General features: G+C 45.9%; 5 protein-coding genes and 1 long non-coding RNA gene across 26 annotated transcripts; 4 read left to right on the forward strand and 2 right to left on the reverse strand.

Annotated features, from left to right (window-relative positions):
- Positions 1 to 45: 45 nt before the first annotated feature.
- LOC104582458 (ankyrin-1) lies at positions 46 to 11,333 on the forward strand. Of its 18 annotated transcripts, XM_024458256.1 has the most exons (11): positions 46 to 1,392; positions 1,473 to 1,646; positions 2,358 to 2,491; positions 2,588 to 2,685; positions 2,755 to 2,847; positions 6,339 to 6,503; positions 6,974 to 7,126; positions 7,217 to 7,318; positions 10,305 to 10,475; positions 10,564 to 10,643; positions 11,041 to 11,333. In XM_024458256.1, the coding sequence occupies exons 3-11, from the start codon at positions 2,371 to 2,373 to the stop codon at positions 11,051 to 11,053; spliced, it is 996 nt and encodes a 331-aa protein (XP_024314024.1). In that variant the 5' UTR covers positions 46 to 1,392; positions 1,473 to 1,646; positions 2,358 to 2,370; the 3' UTR covers positions 11,054 to 11,333. The 18 variants fall into 18 exon arrangements, 4 of the variants coding, with proteins under 4 accessions (XP_024314024.1, XP_024314027.1, XP_024314026.1 ...); XR_002962811.1 differs by lacking the exons at positions 2,755 to 2,847; positions 6,339 to 6,503; positions 6,974 to 7,126; ... (2 more) ...; positions 10,564 to 10,643; positions 11,041 to 11,333 and adding exons at positions 3,509 to 3,833; positions 3,971 to 4,171; positions 4,255 to 4,341; positions 4,975 to 5,049; positions 5,284 to 5,852 and having other exon boundaries at positions 615 to 1,297; XR_002962815.1 differs by lacking the exons at positions 2,755 to 2,847; positions 6,339 to 6,503; positions 6,974 to 7,126; ... (2 more) ...; positions 10,564 to 10,643; positions 11,041 to 11,333 and adding exons at positions 3,509 to 3,833; positions 3,971 to 4,171; positions 4,255 to 4,341; positions 4,975 to 5,049; positions 5,565 to 5,852 and having other exon boundaries at positions 615 to 1,297.
- On the reverse strand, positions 11,119 to 13,457 carry LOC100835394. Of its 4 annotated transcripts, XM_014898115.2 has the most exons (5): positions 13,274 to 13,457; positions 12,233 to 13,193; positions 11,974 to 12,136; positions 11,812 to 11,884; positions 11,119 to 11,550 (listed from the first exon to the last, which is right to left on the reverse strand). In XM_014898115.2, exons 1-5 carry the CDS (start codon positions 13,331 to 13,333, stop codon positions 11,545 to 11,547), a joined length of 1,263 nt encoding a protein of 420 aa, XP_014753601.1. In that variant the 5' UTR covers positions 13,334 to 13,457; the 3' UTR covers positions 11,119 to 11,544. The 4 variants fall into 4 exon arrangements, with proteins under 4 accessions (XP_014753601.1, XP_014753600.1, XP_010230360.1 ...); XM_014898114.2 differs by having other exon boundaries at positions 11,974 to 13,193; positions 13,274 to 13,456; XM_010232058.3 differs by having other exon boundaries at positions 11,974 to 13,190; positions 13,274 to 13,455.
- Positions 12,792 to 23,990, forward strand: LOC112270561. The gene is made up of 3 exons (XR_002962820.1): positions 12,792 to 12,802; positions 12,889 to 12,891; positions 23,863 to 23,990. It is a non-coding gene; the product is annotated as an uncharacterized LOC112270561 (long non-coding RNA).
- Positions 14,149 to 15,179, reverse strand: LOC106866154. Its single transcript, XM_014898906.2, has 2 exons — positions 14,887 to 15,179; positions 14,149 to 14,761 (listed from the first exon to the last, which is right to left on the reverse strand). Exons 1-2 carry the CDS (start codon positions 15,086 to 15,088, stop codon positions 14,544 to 14,546), a joined length of 420 nt encoding a protein of 139 aa, XP_014754392.1. The 5' UTR covers positions 15,089 to 15,179; the 3' UTR covers positions 14,149 to 14,543.
- LOC100837061 (protein decapping 5) lies at positions 16,433 to 21,243 on the forward strand. The gene is made up of 8 exons (XM_010232061.3): positions 16,433 to 16,722; positions 17,277 to 17,377; positions 17,694 to 17,771; positions 17,845 to 18,885; positions 19,563 to 19,634; positions 20,068 to 20,262; positions 20,345 to 20,455; positions 20,520 to 21,243. The coding sequence occupies exons 1-8, from the start codon at positions 16,539 to 16,541 to the stop codon at positions 20,742 to 20,744; spliced, it is 2,007 nt and encodes a 668-aa protein (XP_010230363.1). The 5' UTR covers positions 16,433 to 16,538; the 3' UTR covers positions 20,745 to 21,243.
- LOC100832853 lies at positions 22,676 to 23,905 on the forward strand. The gene is made up of 4 exons (XM_003566182.4): positions 22,676 to 23,179; positions 23,274 to 23,392; positions 23,515 to 23,643; positions 23,763 to 23,905. Exons 1-4 carry the CDS (start codon positions 22,964 to 22,966, stop codon positions 23,851 to 23,853), a joined length of 555 nt encoding a protein of 184 aa, XP_003566230.1. The 5' UTR covers positions 22,676 to 22,963; the 3' UTR covers positions 23,854 to 23,905.
- Positions 23,991 to 24,440: the final 450 nt, after the last annotated feature.

Genomic DNA, 24,440 nt, shown 5'->3' on the forward strand with positions numbered 1-24,440 from the left:
AAGCATAGCTCATAGGCTAAAGATACACTTGATACCACTCTTGTTATCTTGTACTTAACACTCCGTATTGCAAAGAGCAAACCACAATCGCAGTTACTCAACTCGTTATGTATTCTGGATCCAGTCACCGTATCATGGAAATCGATACTTGCCGCCATCCAATTTGACGAAAAATGTCTCACGTACCGTATTTTGTGCAGTTCGTTGCCACCTTAGCGTCGTGTTCTACGATCTAGACACCGTGGTATTTCTAGGGTAAGGGGATTTTGTGGAGCCAACGTGTTGAGGTTCCTCGTGGTATTTTTTTTCCAAGGAGCCAAAAAACGCAAAACCGGACGCTGAGCTCTCAAGGCCAAGATACAAATATGGTACCGATGACCGTACGTGAGACATTTAGTCAAGTTCAAGGATCGTGATTTTCATAATACAGTGACTAAATTGAGTTTTTAATCCAAGTTCGATGACCGCGTGTATTTAACTTATCGAAAAAGAAAACATGACTTCAAATTTAACTTTTTAAGCAGCAAAACAAGCTTTAAAGATTCAATTAATTAAAGCTTTGAGAAAAAGCACTAAACTAACAAATCAATTAAGCGAGATCGCGCTCCTCCTCTTGTGCAATGTTACAAAATCGAGATGGAGCTTCAACTGCCGTCACCGTGGGAGATGGTTCGGTACAAACACGAGATACGAACATCCATGAACGAAGCTTGAATTAATTAAGTTCGCGGGAAAGAGAAATTACGAAAGGAATCGAGAGACATCCAAACACCTCGGCGCAGGAGCTCCGTATTCCGCAGAATTCATCCCTCGTCCCTTTCCGAAAGGTTTTCTTCCAGCAGAGAGATTGGGGAAAGAAAAGGGCGCGCGGCGGTCGACGGTGGCAGGCGTCGCAGGTAAGAGCTATGTCCCGCCCGCCCGCGTTCCTTCCCTTCCGGGTGCGGCGCTCTACCGCCACCGTCGCTCGTTCTCCAGCCCCTTCAAGATCCCACGGCAGATTCCCCATCGCCTCCTCCCTCTCCGATGTGGTATTCCAGCCACCATCACCCACTTCCACTTCCAAATCCGAAAGCAGAACCCGCCTTCCTCCCCCTAAACCCAACCGCGCCATTCCCCTCTTCAAATCGAGCTCCGATAGCGTCGTCCTCCGGGAGGCCCCCTACACCGCCGCCCGCCCGGCCCTCACGTAGTGCTCCGTCGCAGGCGGATGATGATCCGGCCGTTCGGTCGAGGAGGCACGCGCTGGCCGTGGAGATTCTGGGCAAGGCCAGGAAGGGCGACACGGAGGGTCTACGCAGTGAGTTTCGCTGTTTCTCCGTTTCCCGTTGTTGATGTTAGTTGCGACGCGTGCGATTTTTGCTGCTAGGAAGGGCGACGCCGATGGTTTATGCAGTGAGTTTTGGTGTTTTTCTGTTCCCTGTTGTTGATGTTAGTTGTGAACCTGAGTACACCTGCGATTTTTGCTGTTGCAGAACTCCAGAAGAAATTGGTAAAGGCCGGAAGCAATCTGGTGAGCGCCGTGGCCGGGGTTCCCAGCCTCGAGGGGGTTAATCTGCTGAGCAAGGCTATCGAATGGGAAAAACCAGAAGTGTGCAAGTATTTGATCAAGGATATCAAAATCGACATAAATGCTCCCAATGAGCATGGTATAACCCCCAACAATTACTTTGCATTGCTTTCGTTACTGAACTTCTCTTCTGCACTGCAAGATAGAGAAGTGGGTCCTGATTGTATTCAAAGCTGTATTAGTATAAACAACCTATCTAAGAGCTGATTATCATAAAAGGATTGAATTGAATTGAATTTAGATATTTTGAAAATGCATGGCAATGTAGCTGTACATGGAAAGTAACATAAATTTTGGAGGAAGGGTGGGGGTTGTACCAGTGGCATTTCTCTTGTAACTCCTGAGAGTGGTTGAGGGGCAAAGAGATAAACCCATCTCATTCCTGCTCAGCGAATACACCGAAGCGTCTCCTGAGTTGCTTCGGCCAGCACTTGCTAATGTTGCTGTGGCAGTTCACAGCTAGGTGTTTGTTTGAGTTGCAGCTTTTTCAGCAGGAAGTCAGGCAAAAAAGCTGAAACAAACAGGGCCTTGCTTGCTCACCACCTGCCCATCTTTCAAACCGTCACATTAGGTTGTGAAATTGCTTCTTATATCCCTTGTGCTGCTTTTTAACATCTCTAGCTGTCTGGTTCTGATTGTTGGTCCAAAGATCTTGTTAATGTGACTTGTAAATTGGGGAGCCAACGGGGAGTACGTAGTATGTAGTATATATGTATGTATCACTTTTTTGGTTGGAAATTACCATTGATGATTCTGATGAAGTGTTTGCCTTTTCTTCTGCACTTCCTAGGATATACACCCTGATGTCAGCAATTCTTGACACCAAATCTGAAAAGCTTATAAACCTGCTGCTTCATCACGGAGCAGATATAAACAAAGTTTACAAAGCTGGAATGACTGCACTCCATATTGTGATAAATGCTGGTAGTTAAAATTGCTCACCTTGTTCTTTATCTTATATGGTTATACAAATGCCTTGCACTTTAAAATATTAAGAGCATTTTTGTGTATCCCATCCAGGTGACATTCCAATGACAAAACTGCTGTTGAGAAATAAAGCAGACGTTAATGCTGTTTGTGATGCAGGAACGGCATTACACATTGCCACTGTTGATAAAGTAAGTATGAATTGTTGTTACGGTACCATGCAATGTAATACTTTTTCTAATCGTTCTGTTGTGCATCAGAATGTGCCCCTCATTATCCTTCTGCTGGATGCAAACGCTGATGCAGCCGTTCGAAACAAATCGGGGTTCATCCCACTCCATGTTGCAGTGCTACGAGCTTGTCTCTATCCTATGTCGTACTTAATCCAAAACTGGTAGCAATTCCTCACCGTGTGTGTGTGTCTTTATATACACACACACACACCCAACCGGATACACCGCGAACGTATTTTCTCAGGGCATAGAACGTAACTTTTCTTTTTCTTTTACGACTGCCGTTTCTCTCTTGAACTCACCTCCCCACGAAAAAAACCCAACCCCCAAATCGTGCGTGCTTGCTTAGGGTGGCGAACTACGGCAATCCTAGGCGGCTGGGGAAGGAACGGTTAGCGGCGCGCGAGAGCAGACGCGGTGCGGCGGCGGGCTACGCGGCGGGCCGGCTCGCGCCTAGGCCGCGCCGGCGGTTGCGGCTGGGGTGGCTGCCTTGACGACGACGACGACAGGGGCCTGAGCGAGGAGAAGCTCGACAAGCTCGAGCGGGATGCCTACCGCAAGCTCGGCGAGCGCAAGGCCTCCTCCTCCAATGCCTCCACCTCTTCCGCGACCCCGCCGCTGCGGCCGGCGGCGACTGGCGGGCGGCCTCGGTGAGCGGTAGCTGTCGTGGTCAGCGGGTGAGCGGCGCCTTGCCGGGCAGGGCATGCTCCGATTTGGTTGGATTTTACTTTTAATTTCGATTTGGTTGGATCTGACAGGGCATGCTCCGATTTTGTTTCAGGTCATAGGTGGTGAGGCGAGAGAGGCGAGACGATCCAAGCTTGAGGGCGTGAGCGGCGGGGAGAAGGCTGGAGTTGGAAGAAGAACAACGGTGGAGGCTGAGGTCGATGCAGTCGCCGGCCCACAGACTCGCGTCGTGGTAATCGGCGACCTCGGCGCCGAGTCCGCCGCTCAGCCCAGCCCTAGCTCGTCGGCCGGCTCCCCATTGTTGTGTTATGCCCCTCGTCAGCAGCTCGCCAGCTCGTGTGGAATTAGCCGCCGCAGCATGGTGATCGCTGGCAAACCAGGTGCAGCCGTGAGGAAAACAAGAGATACATCAGCACTTCGTGAGTCTTCTTGCTGGATTCGTCAGGGCTGTTGGCTCTGTACTATGGCATATTTGTCAAAATTCTTGCTGTGATTTTTGTTATTTGTTCTGAAAATTTTATGGTTTCTTGGGAATTTTGGTCTGCCGTTGCTGCAGTGGAATTTTGGTCTGCCGTTTCTTGGGAATTTTATGGTTTCTTGGGAATCTTTGTCAAATTCCAGTCGTTTGATGGTTTTACAGCTGAGATGAACTACAGGCACTTCATTTTCTCCTTCTGGATTCTTTATTTCAGTAATTCTCATTCTAGATTTGGCATTGTTGATCAAGAAGACTCAGATCAACCTGATGAAGGGCAGGGTAACTCCTTGTAGAAACCATGGAACTTTGCTGGGTAATTAGAATTTGCAATTTCGTCTCAATGCAAACCTTGTCTCTTCCAGGAACTACAAAGATTTGCTACAGATGGTTTAGCACGTCACGTATTTGTGCGGACAAAGAAGGCTAGGGGAGGAGGTTAGAGTAAAAAGGTGCACTTGGTTTCCTTTAGTGTGCTATAAGCTGTTTGCAGAAGGTATTCTTGATGCTACTTTAATGTGTGATGTAGGCTAATCTAAGTTTTCCTTCTTCCAGGCTCTATTTTGCTTTTCAGATCATGTTATCCGCTTGTCCTATCTAATGCCCACTTCAACTCCTAATTTATTTGTGTCGTCTTGCCCTTTTTTCCGATTGTCAGCATGTGATTCCTTAGTTTTCTTTTGAGTTCCTCCCTATTTTGTCCTCTAAGAGATTTCATTTTGTGCACCATAAGTCTTTGATTGCATACATATATAATTTGGGTATTGATTTATTGCTAATTGAATAATTGTTTTCATATGGTTGGACATAACCAGGTTTAGCTTAAATAAGGTGCTTGCTGGCTTACAACTATGATTTATTTTGTGTTCCGAAATTACAATCTGTACTGATTTATTTGGAAAAATTGGACTTTGACCTTTTTCTCTGTGGATGTGTGTCAAAACTGACAGCTGAGAGCTGAGATTACTCTGTTGTGATTTTACGTTGACGACATTCTAAGGATAATAAAACTAGAACTTTTGATCTGGTGAGAACTTGTTTACTTGTATTCCACCTTTATTTACTCTTTTCCTTGTGCCACACAGTGCAGGTTAGGAGGTTGGACAAAAGTACTTTCTGTATGCATGGTTCAAGATTCAAAATCCACTAGATTATCAGAAGTGAGTTTGACTGAATATTTTAGCCTTTTATGATTGCCGAACATGATGATGTATAATCCAAAACCTAATGTCTTGTTGTTTCAACAGACACTCAATCACAAAACAACATGACATCAATTTCTTCTTTTACTTAATTTAATTTCAGATATGGTTTGATCATGTAAGAAACTTAGTTAGCTCAATTTCTTCTTTTACTTAATTTAATTTCGGAATGCAACTTCTATCATTTGGAAGATGGAGTGTACCCTGCTTGCCAAGATCATGATGGTGATGAGGCAATGGAGTTCAGATCTATTTACTTCTTACTACCTGGCCTAATGTACGATGACAATAATTCTTACCTCTTGGTAAAAGTCTATGTTTGTGGAGCTCCAGTGCTTAGATTATTCTTCTATTCCATTGTTGAAGAAGTTTAGCTTATTGTCCGATGCTTATTCTCTGTATATGCAAGTTGCTGAACTAACAGCTCTTATGGTGGTGGTACCATGTGGTGGCCATTTGAAATAAAAATAAAGGAGCACCAGAAGATCAAACTGCCGATCTAGCTCTGCTTGCTTTCGCAGATCCTTACAAGAACCGAAGGGCCAGTGGCATCATATTAGATGGCAGCAAGTGAATAGTGTATGGTTAACTGTTAATTGTTCTCCTTCTGTATGGAAAATTTGTATTTTCTGTTGGCACATAGAATTCTCACATTGACATGGAATTTGTATTTTACGTTGGCACATAGAATACTCACGTTGACCTAGAATTTGATTTTATTGGCACTGAGAATTCATATGGGTGTTTTGTTTTCACTTCAATGATTGCCTAAAAGCTCTGGCGCAATATGAATTAATGCATTGCTGGTCCAGTATAATATTCTGTATTGTGCTCGTTAAAAAATAGGAAGCGTTACGCCTAATGCAACATAATCTCACAACATCTGATGCCTGGCCAACTACAACGGACGCATGCAACATAATATTATTACGTCGCATGCAGAATAATTCTGCTTTGCATTGCAAATTTAGTCAGCGGCAGACCTCAACGTAATATTATTACGTCACATGCAAAGTAACTGCATTGGCGCGTGGGACGTGCACTCAACCAGTCGGTTGTAAGTTTCTTACGTCACATGTGAAATTTTCTTTTTGGCCGTGTGGGCTAGCGACCGAGGTCTGACCGGAGTTGAAGCCTCAACCGACTGGGGTGCAGAATATATATATTAAAATTCTTAAGCGCTCGACTTCCGAAACATATATCATTCGGTGTGTCCTTGATGGTAATCTGAAGTCAGCATTTTCCCTCCAGGAAGTGTGGAAACAGCACGTGCATTATTGTCCAAAAACAACAGCAACTTACTATCTGTGAGAGGAACTGCAGTGCATATTGCTGCAGAACAAGGAGATGAACCGATGTTAAGATTGCTGCTGCTGGGACATACTACAGCTCGCACAGATATACCTGATAGTGTGAGTTTTTTTTACTGTTGCTTAGGTTGTTGAATTTCTGAGCTGGTTCTTTGTTATACTTGCAAAACAATTTTCCAGAATATTAGCAATAAATGGCTTATTGTAGCATGGCAAGATCACTACTCCCTCCGATCCATATTAATTGTTAAAATATTACATGTATATACATCCATATTTGGGCAAATTTGACACAATTAATATGGACCGGAGGGAGTAGATTTTTAGAATATTCTGTAAGAGACACTGTCTAGTGACATGAGTATATCTCAGTCTTTTGACATGTTATATCTGGGGTTTACTGGGTTTCAAGAACCATTGTTTGTTACTATCATTATTGGTATCTTACAGGCATGGAAATCATCAATTAAATTTCTTCACAGGATAGAAAAAGAGCCAACGGACTGAAAGAACACAGTTGAACCATTCTTCTTTGTCACTATGTGTTAAAAGCTGATTTTTTTTGTTAACAGGGTGGTAGGCTTCCAATAGAACTTGCTGCAATTCATGGCTGGAGCGATTGTGTTGGGTTCCTTCTTTCTCACAGCTCCATGGTAGATAAGTACAAAGGTTGGAGCATTGATCAAGTTATTCAGCTTACCAGATCCGAGAAATTAGAGGCACAAGTATGAGCAATATTGTTCCACTGATTATGGCAGTTCCATAGGTGTTCGTAGGACAGATCACTAACTTTGATGGTTGTAAATTTTGTTTAGGATCCTCTACCCACAAAAACTGGTGGATGTAGTCTGAAGGCAGATGCTGATTCTGCATTTAAAGAGAATGACTATGCTGCCGCACTAACACTGTACACCAAGGTAAGTTATCACATCAGTACTTATTTCTTCATGCACGAAATCTCTTCTTCATTAGTTTTGTTTTGCACTTTCATGGGCTGGTATGAACTCATTTCTGGCTTATGTCTACTTGCTAGTGGCTGCATACTGACATGTTGATTCCAGGAAGCTAGTTATAGGCTTCTAACCTTCTAGGTTACATTAATTACTATAGTATTCTCTACAGTTGGTATCAGAGCAGGTTGGTCGGGACCATTTGGGGAGGAGTCATCAGCTGCTCAGTGTGGCACTGAGAGGCGCTAAGGGGAGATTCTACCGAAGCACAGTCTGGGACTGTGGAGATCACTGGTCTGGGACCAAGTGAAGTGGACGCATGGCGTCAATCGAGATGGCGGATCTCATGATCGCAGGCAATGGCATGTGGAGGCTCAATAGTCATAACTATGGCTATTGACAGACCTGCATGGAGTCCTATCTGCAAGGTCATGACCTATGGGAGGTCATTGCGGGCACCGAGACAACTCCTCCAGAGAATGCAGAAGCTTTGCGGAAGTGGCGCATCAAGACAGGCAAAGCTATGTTCGTGCTGAAAACGACGATTGAGGAGGACCTAGTGGAGCACATCAGAGATGCAAAGACACCGAAGGAGGCTTGGGACACATTGGCGAAGCTGTTCTCAAGGAAGAACGAGGCACGACTTCAGCTCCTAGAAAATGAGCTCGCAGGTATCTTACAAGGCACTTTAACTATTAGTCAGTACTTTACAAAAGTGAAAGATATTTGTCGTGAGATATCCCAACTTGCCCCGGATGAGAAGGTGAGTGAGACTCGGATGAGAAGAGTCATCATCCATGGTCTTAGACCCGAATACAATGGGTTCATGGCTGCGGTGATGGGATGGCCTACTCAACCTTCAGTAGTGGAGCTGGAGAATTTATTGGCTAATCAAGAGGAGCTAGCCAAGCAGATGGGCAGTATCACATTTAAAGAAAGAGATGGAGAGGATGCACTCTTCACCTATAGGAAGAAGAGTCCACTAAGGAGTCGAGAAGCGGTGAAGGAAAAGTGGACGAAAGATGAGAGGTGGTGCCCAAGGGAGAGCAGCTATTTAGGGAGAGCTCAAAGAAGAAAAGAAGATCAGCGGGAGCTGATATATGAAAGGAGAAAGAAATGTGAGTGTTTTAATTGTGGCAAGAGTGGCCATCTTGCTAGGGATTGTTGGAGTCCAAAGAAGCACTCGGAGAAAAAAGTGGTGACTATGGCGGATGTGGTCTTAGAGGAGGAAGAATGGGATGCTCATGAAGGATTAAGCATGATGGAAGACGAAGTCTATTTTGTTGAAGACCTAACTGAAGGTGAGCATCCATCAATCCAAGGTGTGGCTCTAGAAGAATCTAGAGAGGAAGAGAATGGGGATGAAGAGGAATGGGATGTTGAAGGTGACTTCTTCATAGAGGATCTAGAAGAATCCGGAGAAGAAGAGAATGATAAAGAAGAATGGAATGCTGAAGGTGGCTAATTCATGGAGGATCTAGAAGAATCCGGAGAAGAGGAGAATGATGATAAAGAAGAATGTGAAATAGAAAATGACTTCTCCACCGAGGTGAGAAATTTAGAACCCATGCATGAGGTTCCAGTGTTTGGATATGACAGTGACGATGGAGACTTGGAGGATCATGAGGATAAGCCAAAGGAACAAGGGCTTATATATTATGTGGATGAGAAGCCACATGAGAAATCTAAGTATAACGGAGATGGTGATGGAGCATTAGTCATGCAAGATGATCCATCAATGAAGGTAATGGAGAACAAATATATGGATCAACATAGAGTCAAGGAATCCTAATGGAGTCAACACGAGGTCAAGAAACATGAAGTATGGAGGACAAAGCCACCAGATCCGAGGTATGTCCGTGGTTCCCTTTCTCAAGTATCTTCATACATGGAAATAGCAAAGGGTCAAGTTTGGATAAGGACAAAGAAGAGAACTGAGCTGCGAAAATGCAATGTGGTTAAGAAGAACTCAATGCACGAAGAAAAGAAGAAAGTTCGCAATGGAATAGCTCAGAAGATCCAAGGACATCATTGAAGAGATGATTGGGAGTCAAGTATGCATTGAGGGGGAGTGTTGAGAAATAGTAATGCATACTTGAGAATATACTGGAACACTCTAGATAATTGGAGAGTGTTGGGAATTAATTATGCATCTTTGAGAAGATTCTAGAATAGTTTGGATTATTAGAGGAGAAGATATTTACAAGTAGCCATCTAGTGTCATAAGAGAGGATATGAATATTCTAGAAGCCTTGAGAGGTTACTTGAAGAGTGTTGCAATTTACCATGAAAGGACATAGTTAGGGTAAGTTTCAAGAATAAGTGAGAATTCTCTAGAACTAGGATACATGTAGATAATTCTAGAGAATTGTAGTGGGATGTACCACATGGTCTTGTACAAGTATAAATAAGGGTGCCCCCACCTCATAGGTGTACCACAACCACCACAAGTATTGTATCACCACACCAAGTAGAGAAGTGAGCTATCATGGTAGGATTGTGTGTAGGGTAGCCACTAAAGAGAGTGTTGTACCAACATTGAAATAGTGAATAAAGTGTTGAGTTCCCACAAGTTTGATGTTCCAAGTAGTGTAGTGTGCAAAGGTCCTCAAGAGTGGGTGTTAGGGTCGCCGCCAGTAAAATCTCTACAGTATTCATATGTGTTCTCTCTTTTCAGAGTTCGCAAGGAAATAAGCATTGTTTTTGTTAATAGCACATGCCGTGAAGCTGGTTGCTTTACTTCCAAACAACTTTGTTTTACCAGCGTTTATGTCCCAATTTTGTTGGTTGAAGGATCTGTGGATACATGATAATTGACCCTTGTGGATCAGATCTATCCTATTTGATTCGATGTTTATGTTAAATTTTTTTATATTTTAAGACAAAAAATGTTCTTAATAGTGTCACCTAAAGCCTATTTTATCTTTGGTGGGATATCATTTGATGACACCAGGCAATTGAAGAGTTCCCAAATGATCCCATCTTATATGCCAAGAGGTGCTTTTGCTTTTTGAACAAAAATGAAAAAGGCAATGCTTTGGAAGACATCAACATTTCCAAAGCTTTGGAGTGTGGTTCTTCGGGTCACTTCTATGAGCAAGTGGCGGCTCTAATCACAACTGATGTGAGTTGTTATGGCAAAGCTGTAAGGTCATTTTGCTTTCTATATTATGATGTATTCCCTCGCAATGCATTTATGTTTGCGTGCTTAGGAGTACGATCAAGCACTCAAAACACTCATGTCAGGAGTGAGCCTTGAGGATGAGTATCATATGACTGGTGAATCGTCCAGGTAATCTTTGCTCTTTGCTTGGCAAGGTTTACTTGGATAGTCCAAGGATTATTTCAATTGGATTGTCAGTAATATTGGGCTGTATTATCCTTGCTTGATGTCTGCTATAAAAAAATGTCTTCTCCGTAGTCTGTATTGTTCTTACTGTGACTTATCAGCATAATCCCTTTATTTTTCAGCAACAAAAATTTATTTGGTATCCCCTGTCCATTTACAAAGTTTTACTTCAGTTGCATGTTTTTTTTGCATTTGTTCTCTGATTTGATGTGGAGAACATGCAAGACGGAAGAAGACTGCTATCATGGATATCTGTTATTCGTTTTTACTGGTTTGAAATATAAGACGGAACAAAACTTGCTTTATCATGCAACTATTAACTTCGGATTGAAACTTGCAGGGCGGAGCGCTAAGGTGGATGATAGAATAGGCTAATGACACATCAAGGTTCAGTGGACTAGTAATGACACATCAAACATCACTGGAAATGAACACCCTTCTTGCTAGAACTGTACATTTTACCTACCATAGATGATATCCAGCACTGCGTATTACATGTTAATCACTCAAAACAGCCCATGTACTGCCCCTATTACCAGTATAGATGGTATCTAGCTATGCATACTACATCTGACATGTGGGGTTTACTGTGCCATGAAATTGTGCCATGAAACAAGATTACTTTGTTTCCTTCTCCGTTTTTCCCTATAGAAGACATTATTTACCATGGATAGGGAAACTACAGGTTATTGTGCTCCAGAAGCACAATAATTTAGCATAAAGGAAAGCATCTCTATCACAGCATGGCAGCAACCATAACATACAATCAGGGCTAGTCACCTATCAGGGCCAGCAAGAACACATAGAAGATCCAGAAAAGACACCTCCAGTGTAAAAGAAACATTTAGACCTGGCAAAAGGACACAACAAAAGTATCTGTCAAATTATGACTATAACTAATATGATCAAATACAGAAACAGATGCACAATCAATTATCTAGATGCAGATGATGATTGGAACCATATGTTGCTAATGACAATTAAAAGGAAGATAAAATCTTAGTTAGTTGTATTAAGGCAGCGCCTGGCAGATAATCAGCAAAAGTATGAAGAGTTAAAAGAGCATACTACACTATAAGAGACTCTATGTATTATTCCAGGTCAAACTTACCTCATCTCGCCAGTTTGTCTTCACCAAACTAGGTCTAGTTTTATTCCATGAAAAATAATATCCAAATTTCTCCCTACAAACATAAGTGAGGAAACATTTATTTCATCAGTAGCACTGAAGGCTTTCAAGAAACAACCGAGTAAGAGAGAACAATTAGCTCACAAGTTAAAACGGCGCCAAAAGATACGATGAACGAGGTTACGAGGAGAAGAAGGCTTAGAAAGCCACTTGTCATGGTATTCATCTGCATCCACTGCTGGCAACCATGTGCAGTCCTTGAGGTGATATATCCCAAGATCGTTGTTCTTCCCAAAATATATGTCCCCTGGAGCGGTTGTTACAATACCGTCACCCATAATGGTAGGCAGTGCCCTAGCGCTCACACTGAGACTGCTTACATAGTTGGCAAAGAGAATATTACCTCCAATGCTTGTTACCGGAACAACCTTGTTTACGATAAGGTCAGCTAATCTGTAAACTAACATGTGCACAGAATTTGGTATATTGCTCAAGCCGATAATAAAAATATCCGAGTCACATGCTACCAGGTGAAAAGGGGGCTGGATTTTGCCCCGACATGTGGCAATCAATTTTGGTCTATCACTTAAGCCCATGTCCTTATGCTGGGGAGGGTCAATCTGGAAAAACTGTGGGTCATCACCGTAGTATTTGTAACATAAGACATACAGCCTGCCTTTGAATGACACTGACCACCAAAGTGGGCTTGTCAAGCTCCAGGTTGAGACACGCCACTGGTGGTCTATGCCGGAGGAAGCAAAGGCTACACGGGATAGCCATGAAAAGATGATCAGTACCGTGATGACTCCATCCAAGCTCACACTGACAGAGGTTGCACTGAGATCTCCTAAAGCCGACAAATCCCGCGATGAAAAATTCAACCCGTCTCCGAAATCTCTCAGGAGTGTTGTGAGCGGTGGAAGGACCGCAATGTCACCAGTAAAGGGGTGGAGGAGGCGAACCGTGTGGTCTTGTTCCCGCAGCAAGAGGATGAGGCCGTCCGCCGAGTCAAGAACCTTGTGGTTCTCGAAGAGCGGGATCCGGGAGCGCACGAAGTAGCCGGTGCAGAGGTTGAAGAAGCGGACGTACCCTAGTAGCTCGGGGTGGCCAGGGTGCAGGCCGCACTTCTCGGCCATGACCATCCACTGCCGCGGGCGGAAGCGGGCGTCGACGAGGCCGCGGCCGCGCGGGCGGGCGGTGCTGGAGCGCCAGAGGGGGCAGACGGCGCGGAAGCGGACGTAGTCGAGCAGATCGCCGGCGAGCACCCGCCACCCGATGAGGCGGACCAGGTCCGCGTGCAGCGAGGTCGCCCAGCAAGATGTGTCCCCGGCGTCCATGGGCCTCCGAGATGATATGATGTGCTGCTGGTGGAGAAGGAGACAAATCCAAGTGAAATGCTTCATACTTTCGAGGCTTTCTTACCTAGCCGGAGATGACCTGCTACCTCGTTGCGCCTGAGCAGACCACGACGCCGTCGCCGGCTAGCGCCGCTGCGTGCTCCCATGCGAGTCGCGCCGTCTCTCGCAGCTCGTCGCTCCTGCTGCTGCCCTCTCTTCGCCCTCGCTCTACGCCGCGGCGGCGGCGTGTGGTGATTTAGGAGGAGGTGATTGGGGTTTTGCGATTTGGGGATTTGGGGAACCCGGGAGCAGGGAGCTCAGAGGTGGCCTGATGGATATTTGGGCTTGGGCTTTTGGATTAGTGGGCTAGTGCAGCTAAATCTTGGTGGATGGGCTTCAAAGTTAACATGGGTTTCTGGTATGGAGACGTGGGATCTTGCCTTCCACCGGGAGTTCCCCAGTAGGTGCGTCAGCCCAATTCGACACCAGAATCATACTTGGTCAGTTTTGTTCTTCTAAAAACGAAAAAAAAAAGTCCCCTTTCCAGACAAAAGCTAGCCATCAGGCGACTGGGTTTTGCAAAGGAGGCAACATGGTAGCTAGCGCCGGTGTCGCCCGAGGAGTCGTCGGCCACCGCAGAACCGTCGCCGGCACGGGTTCGACGGGCTGGGCAGCGAGGAGCCAGGGTCGAGCTTCATCTCCTCCCCCGTTCCCCTCGCGTGAGAGCTTGCTGTTCCCCTCGCGTGAGAGCTTGTTGCGCTGCGCCGCCGGCTCGAGGGGAAAAAACGTGACCCCCTCCTCGCCTCTTGAAAACAAGCCCGAACGAGACGTATCTAGCGTTTTAGACTTACACCTCTCAAAACCGGGCTGCCAAACATGCCGCGAGTGAAATCGGCGAGTATAAAACCGGCGCAGCAAATTACACCGGTTTTTATCTAAAATCTCGGACTGCCAAACGAGGCCTCCATTGCAAACTTAAAAATGTCTTACAGAAGCATGGTTTGCATATGCAATGACTTACACAGAACCAGGTAGTACAATTTATTACACACATATGCATGCCTTGCAAAAGCACAACTAGTGCATATTCATACAATAACGGCGAAGCATGAACTCGTCATTTGGTATATCACAAGCTCGTTCTCCTCAGGCAGATCAGCAAACAATTTGTCAGCAACGACTTCATACTTGGTGTTGAGTTCCACTTTCTCACCCGCGGGAGTGAACACAAACAGCTTAATTCCCATCAACCACTCTGAATTCAGCGAAGACTTGCCGGAGGAAACTGCCGTCAAGTCTCCAAAGAACCGATGAGTTGCCGGCCTTCTTCGCGAGCACGGCTTCGTACCCGTCCCGGTTGGCGCGCATCTTCATCAGCTAATTCCCGTCGGCGTATCTGCTCAGTTTGAAGGGCAGATCAGAGGGCTTCGTCTGAAGATCCTTGAACTCGCTGAACCGGCTAGCCATCTCGTCGTGGTCGCGCTTCTGGTTGAAAGCTTTGCGCCAGCGCTCGTATAGGGCTCGTAGGGCTTCGTCTGATTTAAGGCCCTCTTCCTGTACCACGAACTCCACCGTGTTCTTGCGGCCGCATAACTCTGTGAAGGAAGAAAGGGGGAAGTATTTTGGGTCAAAATTGCTGCCGAGTGCCGACGAATTTATATATCTAGCCTGCCGTTGTAGCGGCTATCTGAAGAGGGAGATATTTGATCGGGTTTACTACCTTTCAAGTAATGCGTGGGGGAGGCAACGGATGCGTCGTCCATGGCGGCGGCGGGGGAAGGTACCGCCAGCGCCTCCGGAGAGAGGGCCGCCCGTTCGGCGAAGCGAGATGTGGCCGCCGCAGCTGTGCGGGCGGCATGAGCGATCCGCAGGAGCATGGAGGCGCGGGCGGCATGGGCGATCTGCACGAGCTTGGACGGCATGGAGACTAGGAGAGCCTCTGGCGGCGTGGAGAATGAGAATTTCGTGGCTAATTACTCCGTAGGTGGTTAGGACTTAGTTGGGCCGTGGGCTGCGCGTGCACTAGGGGCATGGGGTGCGGTTGCTGGCCGAGCCCACCCTTTGGGCTGGGCCACAACCCATTTACGCGCATCAGCAGCACACCCAACAGAAAGTTGGACGATCGCATCGGCTAATTTCCAAAGCCCGTTACCACCAACACCGGCCTCTATCCAGACGCTTCTTTAGTGGTCTCCTCTCGTGTTGAAGGAGAAGGGAGACGGTTCAAAAAAAAAAGGAGAAGGGAGATCTATCCTCTCATCTAGCCATCTAGGGCTGGGGAAAAAACCGCAAACCGAAATCTTGGTTTTTCTCGATTTTAAGGACATTTTCGGTTTCTGATCTAGCTAACCGAATCAGCTCGGTTCGGTTTCGGTAGTAATCACAACACCTTCTTCCTCTAAATAAACCCCTCTAAAAAGTTGTTAAGTCTCACCGGCAACAATCACAACGCCTCCTTCCTCTAAAAAACGAGCCGTTCGATTCCACCGTCGTCGGCATATTCATAGCAGTCATAGGTTTGCAGTTCACACGCTTCCTATAGCCGCGCGTTCCCCTCCGAGATGTTAATCCTCCTTTCCCCTTCCATCTTCTCTTTCTTAGTGCTTTGTCTTGAAAACCGGCGGCGAGCACCCGGTAACGCCGTAACGGGCAAGCCTTACCCCCGGCCCTCCTTTTATATATGTTGCTCGCAATCTGTCTTCTTTCCCCCTATCCATCTGGCATGCGCACTTCGCTTCTCATCTAGCGTTTGTTCCGCATTAACCCGTTGTTCTTCATCTCTTTGCCATCATCCCCCACTATCCAGACCGACCACTCACCTGCTATTATTCGTTTTAGGGGTTGCAGTGCTTGTTTGTTCGAATTTCACCATCGGGCATCTCACGTATGTTCTCTTGCCAATCGTCGGTCGGAATTTCATGCCGAAACTCGCCGGAGGGCCACCATGAGGTAGGGAGGCTAACATCATACCTAACTCGGAAGAATCAATCCTTCTTATATCCACATATTCCATTGTTCTAGTCAAAGTAACTAAGCCATTACACTAAACTAAATCGATCCCTGTTCAGTATAGCTTGAATTTGAATTTGCAAGATGGAACAAGCTCCATCAACCACAATGAATCCCACGATCCGATGATTGGATTTGGATCGGCACCCATAAGAAAATTCCCAATCTGGGCCCCAAATCCGCGAGCCCGAGAAGGATGAAGCCCATAAGCGGAAGGAAACGCCCCATCCGCAACGAAGCGCACAACAAAAACGGGAGCCCCCGCAGCTCCTAGGGTTTCTCCATTCCCCTCCCAATCCTCTCCCCATCTCTCTCTCGCGCTCGTGCTCGTCCCCGCATCCCTAACCCTAGCTGCGGCGGCCCATGGCGGCCGAAGCGCCACCGTCGTCGTCCTCGGGCGCGCGGGCGCCGGCGGCGTCCGGCGGGGCGGCGTCCCCGGAGACGTACCTCGGGAGCCTCATCAGCCTGACCTCCAAGAGCGAGATCAGGTACGAGGGCGTCCTCTACAACATCAACACCGAGGAGTCGAGCATCGGCTTGCGCAATGGTAAAAATCCGTTTCCCCTCCCCGTTCCCCCCGGTGCGCGCTCGTGCCCCACGATTTTGTTCCGTCGATTTTCCGCTCAGATGCGCTTGTCTTAGCCCTAGATCTGGTCTCCCCCCGGCGCGTCCGGTGAGGCGGATCGCAGGGCTTCGCCAAGCTGCGCGGCGCCCAGTGGAGGAGAATCTGGACTGTTGCATGATACTATCAGAATAAGTGTGTCTGTGTATGTGACACGCAGCAGATGTGGAATATTCGTAGATGTGTTAAATGTTACTGCCTTTTTTGTTTAGTGCTTATTAAGCGCAACTGCCGTGTCCTCTCGTGTCGGTATGCGGTAATTCTGACTGAGATGCATATTGCCTATAGTAGCTCCGGTTGTCGCTTTCCGTTACGCGTCGCCGCAGTATTTATTAAGCGTAACTGCTGCATTGTCTTGGTATACGGTAAATTGTGAACCGAGGTGTTTGCCTTGGTAGCTCGCTTGCTGCTTTCCGTTGCGCGGTCGTTTCATGCTTTGCCTGTGCTGGATTGACATCTATTCAATTGTTGTTTTGTAGTGCGCTCGTTTGGAACTGAAGGGCGGAAGAAAGACGGAATACAGATTCCTGCTAGCGACAAAGTTTATGAGTACATACTTTTCCGCGGAAGTGATATCAAGGTACTTGGCAACATTGATATAGCCCTTTATGTAATTCCCAGTCGTTATTGTTTTCCATTCTTGTACTACTGCATAATCTGAATAACCCAACTGCATTGCTGTTACCTTGTCTTCACTGAGTTGGCCCACATATTATATTTTCATAGTAGTGTTGGTAACTCCATGTTATACTTGATTTTTTTTTCTGTGGTAGGATTGCTTATGACCCAACTAATTGTTTGATTTTTTAGATATGCATATTCAACTAGTTTAATCCTCTGCTACTGACAAAGTTTATGAGACGGTTTTATCATGGTAACTGACTTTGCTTCTGCAGGATTTGCAAGTTAAATCGTCACCACCGCCACCACAACCGCAACCAGCTCCCCTGCACAATGACCCTGCCATAATCCAGGTACCACTATGATGCAGATACATGGAACTTATACCCTGAGAGCCACTCAGCTCATGCAATTTTTGTTCTGCAGTCACATTATCCTCAGGCAGCATCGGCCTCTTCAAGTTTGCCTTCTGCTGGCGGTGCAGTTTTACCAGACCTCAGCTCTCAGGCAGCTCAATATGGGATTCAGAGGCCAAGTTTTCAGAGTAATATTCCTTTATACCAACCAGGCAATGTTCAATGGGGATCTTCTGGTCCACCTCCTGCTGGAAGTGTTTCAGCACTTTCAGTCCCCCCAATGTACTGGCAGGGCTACTATGCACCTCCAGGCCTTCCACCTCACTTGCAGCAACCTCCTTTTCTTCAGTCCACACCAGGGTTATCGGTTCCCCAGACTCTCCAGTACCCAGGACTGAATCCCTCTTTACCATCTGGGCAACAAAAACTTTCTGAACTGCAGCCTCCCTTGTTGCAACCATCTGCTAGTGGTCAAGGTCCTACCTCAAGTATCACACCTGCTACAACAGCACCTTCTGCTAGCTTATTAGGTCCAGACACATCAAAGCCTCTGCTGCCGAACATGGTACCGTTGTTTACCCCTCCGGTGCCATCTCATGGTGCACCTCTTCCTTTAGCTAGTCAGCCAATTCCCATGACTGAAACTAGCGCAACAGCATCACAGAGCTTAGCTTCTCTTGTTAGCAGTAAGACTGCCGTAGCACCAGGCTCAACATTGTCCAAGACTGCTGTAGTCCCAGGGTCAACATTGTCTAAGACTGCTGTAGTTCCAGGCTCAACATTGCCAAAGACTGCTGTTGCCCCAGGCTCAACATTGTCATACCAAACAGCATCTCAGGCAATTTCTTCGACCGTTGCCTCATCTACCCCTGCTGGCATGGAGATGCCAGCACCTTTGTTGGCGTCATCAGGTCAACTATTGCAGAATGCTCCATCCATGCTTTCGTCATCTCAGTCCATGCAAACACCTCTACATATGAGCAACAGTATTGGCAAGCCTGTTGACCCTAAACCAAAGGCTGCTGAGCCCTTGCTACCTGATCCACCGGCACGTGCTTTGCCTGAAAACAATGAGCCTATACTACCATTGCCAAAACAGACACCTCAAAAGGTATGCTGACATTTTTATATCTGTTTTGTGCTGAGGCCAGAAAGCTTTATTGGTTAATCATGTGCATGCATTTAGATACATGATTTGACTTCAGAGTTATACTAGGAAATTAATGTCCTTCTGGGCTTATCATCATAAGCTTGTTAGATTTGGCCATAGAACATGACAAAGTATGCTCTGCTTGTTCTTTTCCTTGTCTGTGACTATATGTTTACAACCATAGAACCAATCATCATTCTTGACTTCCTGTGGTTTCAGATGTATAGCAGAAAATATTGATATATGGTGTTTATAGACGTTCTTCTCTAATACATAACAGTACAGACCATTTCAAACTTAAGATCTTTGATAGAGAATGAAGTGACATTTTTTATACAAGTATGCACTTGAGGTAGTCTGTAGCCTGAAATCTTTTTTTGGGAATAATGTGGATCCTGACAAATGGGTCACAACCTTTTCTCCACCTGACAGTTTCAATGATGAATTTTGAAATCAAGTTTTAAATTTGGCCAGCTTGTCATCTAGTTCCTTAATGGACAATTATGGATCCTTGCTTTTGATCTACACCTTTCTTTACTTTTTTGAAATAACATCTTGTTTAACAAACGACATATCTTGTTATCTTTCTGCGCATTATTAAAAATGTCCTTACTATGTTACCCTCGCATTTTTTTCAGTACAATGGAGCTGGTTCACACAGCCAGCAGCAGCACAACTTTAGGGGCCGTGGAAGGGGTAGAGGCAGTGCGGTATGTCACATGCACTCCATTATCTCTTGATGTTTCTTGGTTCGCGTTGCCTATGTTGAGCGCAATTTTAATCCTAAATTTTGTTAGCCCTATGTTGTGGTGCTTGCAGTTTCTCTTTGTTGTCCATTTATTGTTCCAATTTTATTATCTTGGCTCCATTATGGTGGAAGTAAAAAAAAATGATTTTCAGTGATTTGTGTAAAAATTTTAGGGCCCATGTTGTTCTGTTACTTGCAGTTCATAATACCATACACCACAGCTTGGACTTTGTAGCCATCATGAGACAGTATTCCTGTTATTTGTTTTGCTGAGTACTAGTACTTATGGTATCATGTTTATATTTTTATGTGAAGCACCCTGAAAATGCTGCTTATTAAAGAATCTGCCATCAAATGATAGAAGTACTCATGCTTTCTAGTTTCTTGTCGTGCAGTTCTCGCAATCTGTAACAAAATTTACTGAAGAATTTGATTTCACGGCCATGAATGAGAAGTTCAACAAAGATGAAGTCTGGGGTCATCTTGGTAAGAAGTCCCAGTCTAGGGACAAGGATGGTGAGTTGGGAGATGATGTGTTTGATGAAGATCTGCAGTATGAGGAAACAGACAATCCAGAGTTGGATGTTAAGGTCTGATTATTGTTTTATGACGAGTGGATATTTAATTGTTTGTGGATGCCAAAACTTAACCTATCTTTCAACCTATATGCAGCCTGTTTATGTCAAGGATGATTTTTTCGATTCTCTTTCTGGTGGGACATTTGGACGCGGAGGGCAAAACGGAAGACCAAGGTTTTCAGAACAGAGGAAAATGGACACAGAGGTACATTAGCCACCTTCTTTCTCCATATACTATTTTCCCGTCTCTGACGGTTATCTTTCGACAGACTTTTGGTGATTTCCCGAGGCACCGCCAGCCCTATCGTGGTGGTGGACGTGGTTACCGTGGTGGAGGTGGTCGTTCCCGTGGGTACTACGGTGGCAGAGGCTATGGAAATACGGGAAGGGGTGGTGGCCAGGAGAACTACTACGGTGGTGGTGGATATGGTAACATGGGCAGGGGTGGCCAGGATAACTCTTATCCTCAGCGTGGTTCATATGGAAGAGGTTGATGATAACAGCAGGCATACCGTCCGAGTGTCCGTCATATATACCCTGGTGTTGTAGCCCTTTTACCACCGTGCATCTCTCGTACCATTCTGCAAATAAACGCAACTTGGCGTGTGCCCCCTGTGCCGACATGGGGTCTGTAGGCATGCAATTCATGTGGGTTGTGTACCCCCTTGCTGTGTAAGAGCTGTTGGTAGATGAGCAGCTGGTGCTTCTAAGCTGCTGTGCCTCTTACTCCCTCTTAAGCGTGTACCGTGCGTCTGAGATGTAGTTGTATAGGCCCTGGTACACAGTGCTGTGCTTCGCTCAACTCTTTAGCTTTTGACTTGTATTTTGCTTACTTTACTAGCCGGATTACCTGTTTTGTACTCTTGACAAAAGGGTTCAAGCGATTACCAGAATTCAGAAGTACATTGTAAAAGAACCAGTCAGGTACTTGTTACAACTGATGAGAACCTTTTATATTTAGCTTGAGAAGGACACCTGGTGCTGTGTGATAAAGTGTGCATGCGTATGTTTATGGAATTCGGTTGTATGTATACAGTTGGTTGGGACGATGATATGTTGGGACCAGCGCTTTCATTGTCTGGTAGTTTCGGTTGCTGTTCTAGGCGACCACATACATACACTCCCATGTATCCATCCATCATCCTTGGGTGTCCATGATAGAACTTCTATGTTTAATGAAAATATGTTCCTAATAGTAACAGGGAGAGTATGTTTCATGGCAGATTGCAACTGAGTTTTGTGGTTGTAGATGCTGGTTTATCATGATCAGTAGTAGTACTACGTAGTAGTACCATGTGGTTGCATTGGCGTATTGCGTGGTTGGTTTAGAATCAAGCTCGCGGTCGGGTGGCTCGAAAGGCAGCAGAGATGGAGGAAGCACACACGTGCAGCTGAACCAGACACGGCACGAGCTAGGATAGCAACACATCCACAGCTCAGCCTTCGTCGTCTCTTCAGAGTTCAGGGACAACAAAGCCTACCATCACATGTCCGATCTGAAGTCCACATACTCTGCATAAAATTCTACCGGCCGACAGATATGGCACACGGTGTGCCCAGTTATATATAAATGATTCCTTGTTGCTACCCCTGTAAAGACAATCAAAAATAAAGCCAATCAAGCGCACATACAGAAATGCCAAGGGAGAGAGGACAACACAAGCAACCGAAAACCGTGAGCAGTGCAACTGCAACAGAGTCCTCCTTGTTGTTGGTACCCCTGTAATTGACCATGCAATCAGGGACGCCTGATTCAGAGACCAGTGTGTGCGCATTGCCAGCTTGAGATGAGATGAGATGAGGTGGAATCTCTATGCACATCTCAAGCAAATCATGGAACCAAATGTTTTAGTAGGAGAACAGTTGATCAGCAAACAGTGACCCAACAAAACGTATAAGCCAAAAAAACCTTGCCAACATTTATCTATATAGTAGCGTGACACAATAATCCACTGGCGCTATCATATATCTTTGCAGTTTTTCTAGTCTCGATGCACCTAATCAGCCAACTGCTGCACTATCTTAATATATAAACGACGCAATATATACATGTTGTCAAGATCGACTGGCTGGCCGGGATGACATAACAATCCCCTAAACTAATGCCCTAAACCACTCCCCAACCTCTAACGCGTGACAGAACTAAACCTTCTCTCCCCAGTGGCCCTTAATGTAACCGCAAGCAAGTAATTAAGCGTAACAAATTGAACAGTAAGTTTAACCACAACTTTACACTAAATTTTGCTTATGTGAGAGCTGACAAAATTGTACTACCTAACGGGGGCCAGGGCGTGTGTGCATGTGATCCATGGCATGAAAGGCGACCGGTATGTACTCGATGAATTAATTCGAGTGTTTACTGGATTAGGAGTAGTGTATATAGCATGTTAATGATACTATAGCACAAGAAACTGAGCTAAGCTAGGGGTCCCGACCGGCCTCTGGTCCCAAACCAAACATTTCTGAACTCTAGCTAGCTAACCAGCTATCTACAGGCTACAGCTCCTCCTCAGCCAGCCTCCTCCTGCTCGCTAATCCCTTCCTTCCTTCCAGCTCCCGAGCTTTCTCGATTCATTGTAGTTTATGCCAGCTGCATGGATGATTGGTTAATTTTTATTTACCTGGATTAGTTAGCTTGCACATGTTCTTGTAATAATTAATCGTTGAGGCTTGGGGGGCTTGTGGCTCTGGGGGAGTAGTTTGCAGTTCATCAATGGAGGTGCAGAGGGTGGTGGTGGTGGTGGAGGAGGCGCCGGCTTCGCGGGCGGCGCTGCAGTGGGCGGCCCGCAACTTCATCCGCGGCGGCGACTCCATCGCGCTGCTCCACGTCTGCCCGCCGGCCCGCTCCCGCCGCCGCCGCCGCCGCCTCCGCCTCGGCGGCTTCCAGCTCGCCCTCGCCTTCAAGGACCTCTGCAACGGCATCGCCGAGGTAAAACAAAATCGAAAATCCCCAAATTCCCCAAATCTCTTCTTCTTCTTCTTCCTCCGATCCTTTCCGCCATGGTTAATTTGGTTGGTCGCAGGCGAAGGTGGAGATTGTGGTTCGGGAAGGGGAGCTCGCGGAGACGGTGGTGGCCACCGTGGGGCAGCTCGCCGCCACCACGCTCGTCGTCGGCCTCCACGACAAGAGCTTCCTCTACAGGTAGAATAACGAATCAACCAACCAATCAATCAACCGCTCAATCAGAGAAAGAAAGTTCTGAATTTTGTATATCTGTTCTTGGCTTGGGTGGTTGCATCTTCATCAAACATCGTCCTCGTCAGGGCGCCGAGCCAGCATGACAGAGTGAGCAGCCTGGGGTGCAGGGTTCTCGCCGTCCGGCAGCACGCCACGGACCGGAGCGGCTTCCTCGACGGCGCCGAGCTCACCCAGATCGAGACCATAAGATTGCAGTAAGAAAATTCGCTTTCTCTGATCAGTAATTCACTGCAGATTTCATGGCCAAGTTCTTGTTCTTGGTTTTACTGATCGAGCGGCACGTTTGTCTGAAGATTTGTTTATCTGTTTCCAGCATCCCGCCGCCGAAGATCCCGTTCCCGATCTTCACGCTGCCGCTGGGCGTGCTATGGAGGCGATCGTCGTCATCCAAGAGGAGGAAATGATCACTGGAGAGATGGGAAGAACACTGTTGATGTGGATCATTGGAAGGATGGATAGATGCTGTTGGAGGGAGGAGCGGCAGATGGAGCCTGGCCATGCTGTTCCTCTTTTGAGTTCTTCCGTTGATAGCATCTGTACAAACATATCTTCTTCTGTAGTTTACAAGTTCACTGACACGACACATGAGGATATAAACACGTGCATGGTTTCCATGTGCTCAGGTACCAGGTCCTTCTGAAAAGAAGGAAGCGGAGTTTGGGTACCAATTGCTTTTGGCTTTCAAGCTCCCGTGTTCACTTTATTTTTAGATGTTTGAAAATGCATTGACAAGTTAAAGAAGAGGAAAAAATACTCATGACTATATCTGGGAATATACTTTTATGAAATTGCACGTTTTCATGAAATATTAACGCTTCCATTTGCAACATTTATAAGAGGATAAGAAAATGTGGCGAGACAAAGTAATGCTGCTATAGTTTTGCCATTTTAGACAAGGACCGGCAAAGAAGGATTCAGTAACAGGAACCAGCGACACAAAAGTACTAGTTACGAAAATAATTTTGCCTAATCTGTAGGCAATATAATCACT

This window comes from Brachypodium distachyon, chromosome 2, assembly GCF_000005505.3.
Source record: "Brachypodium distachyon strain Bd21 chromosome 2, Brachypodium_distachyon_v3.0, whole genome shotgun sequence".
In the NCBI taxonomy this organism is placed as follows: domain Eukaryota; kingdom Viridiplantae; phylum Streptophyta; class Magnoliopsida; order Poales; family Poaceae; genus Brachypodium; species Brachypodium distachyon.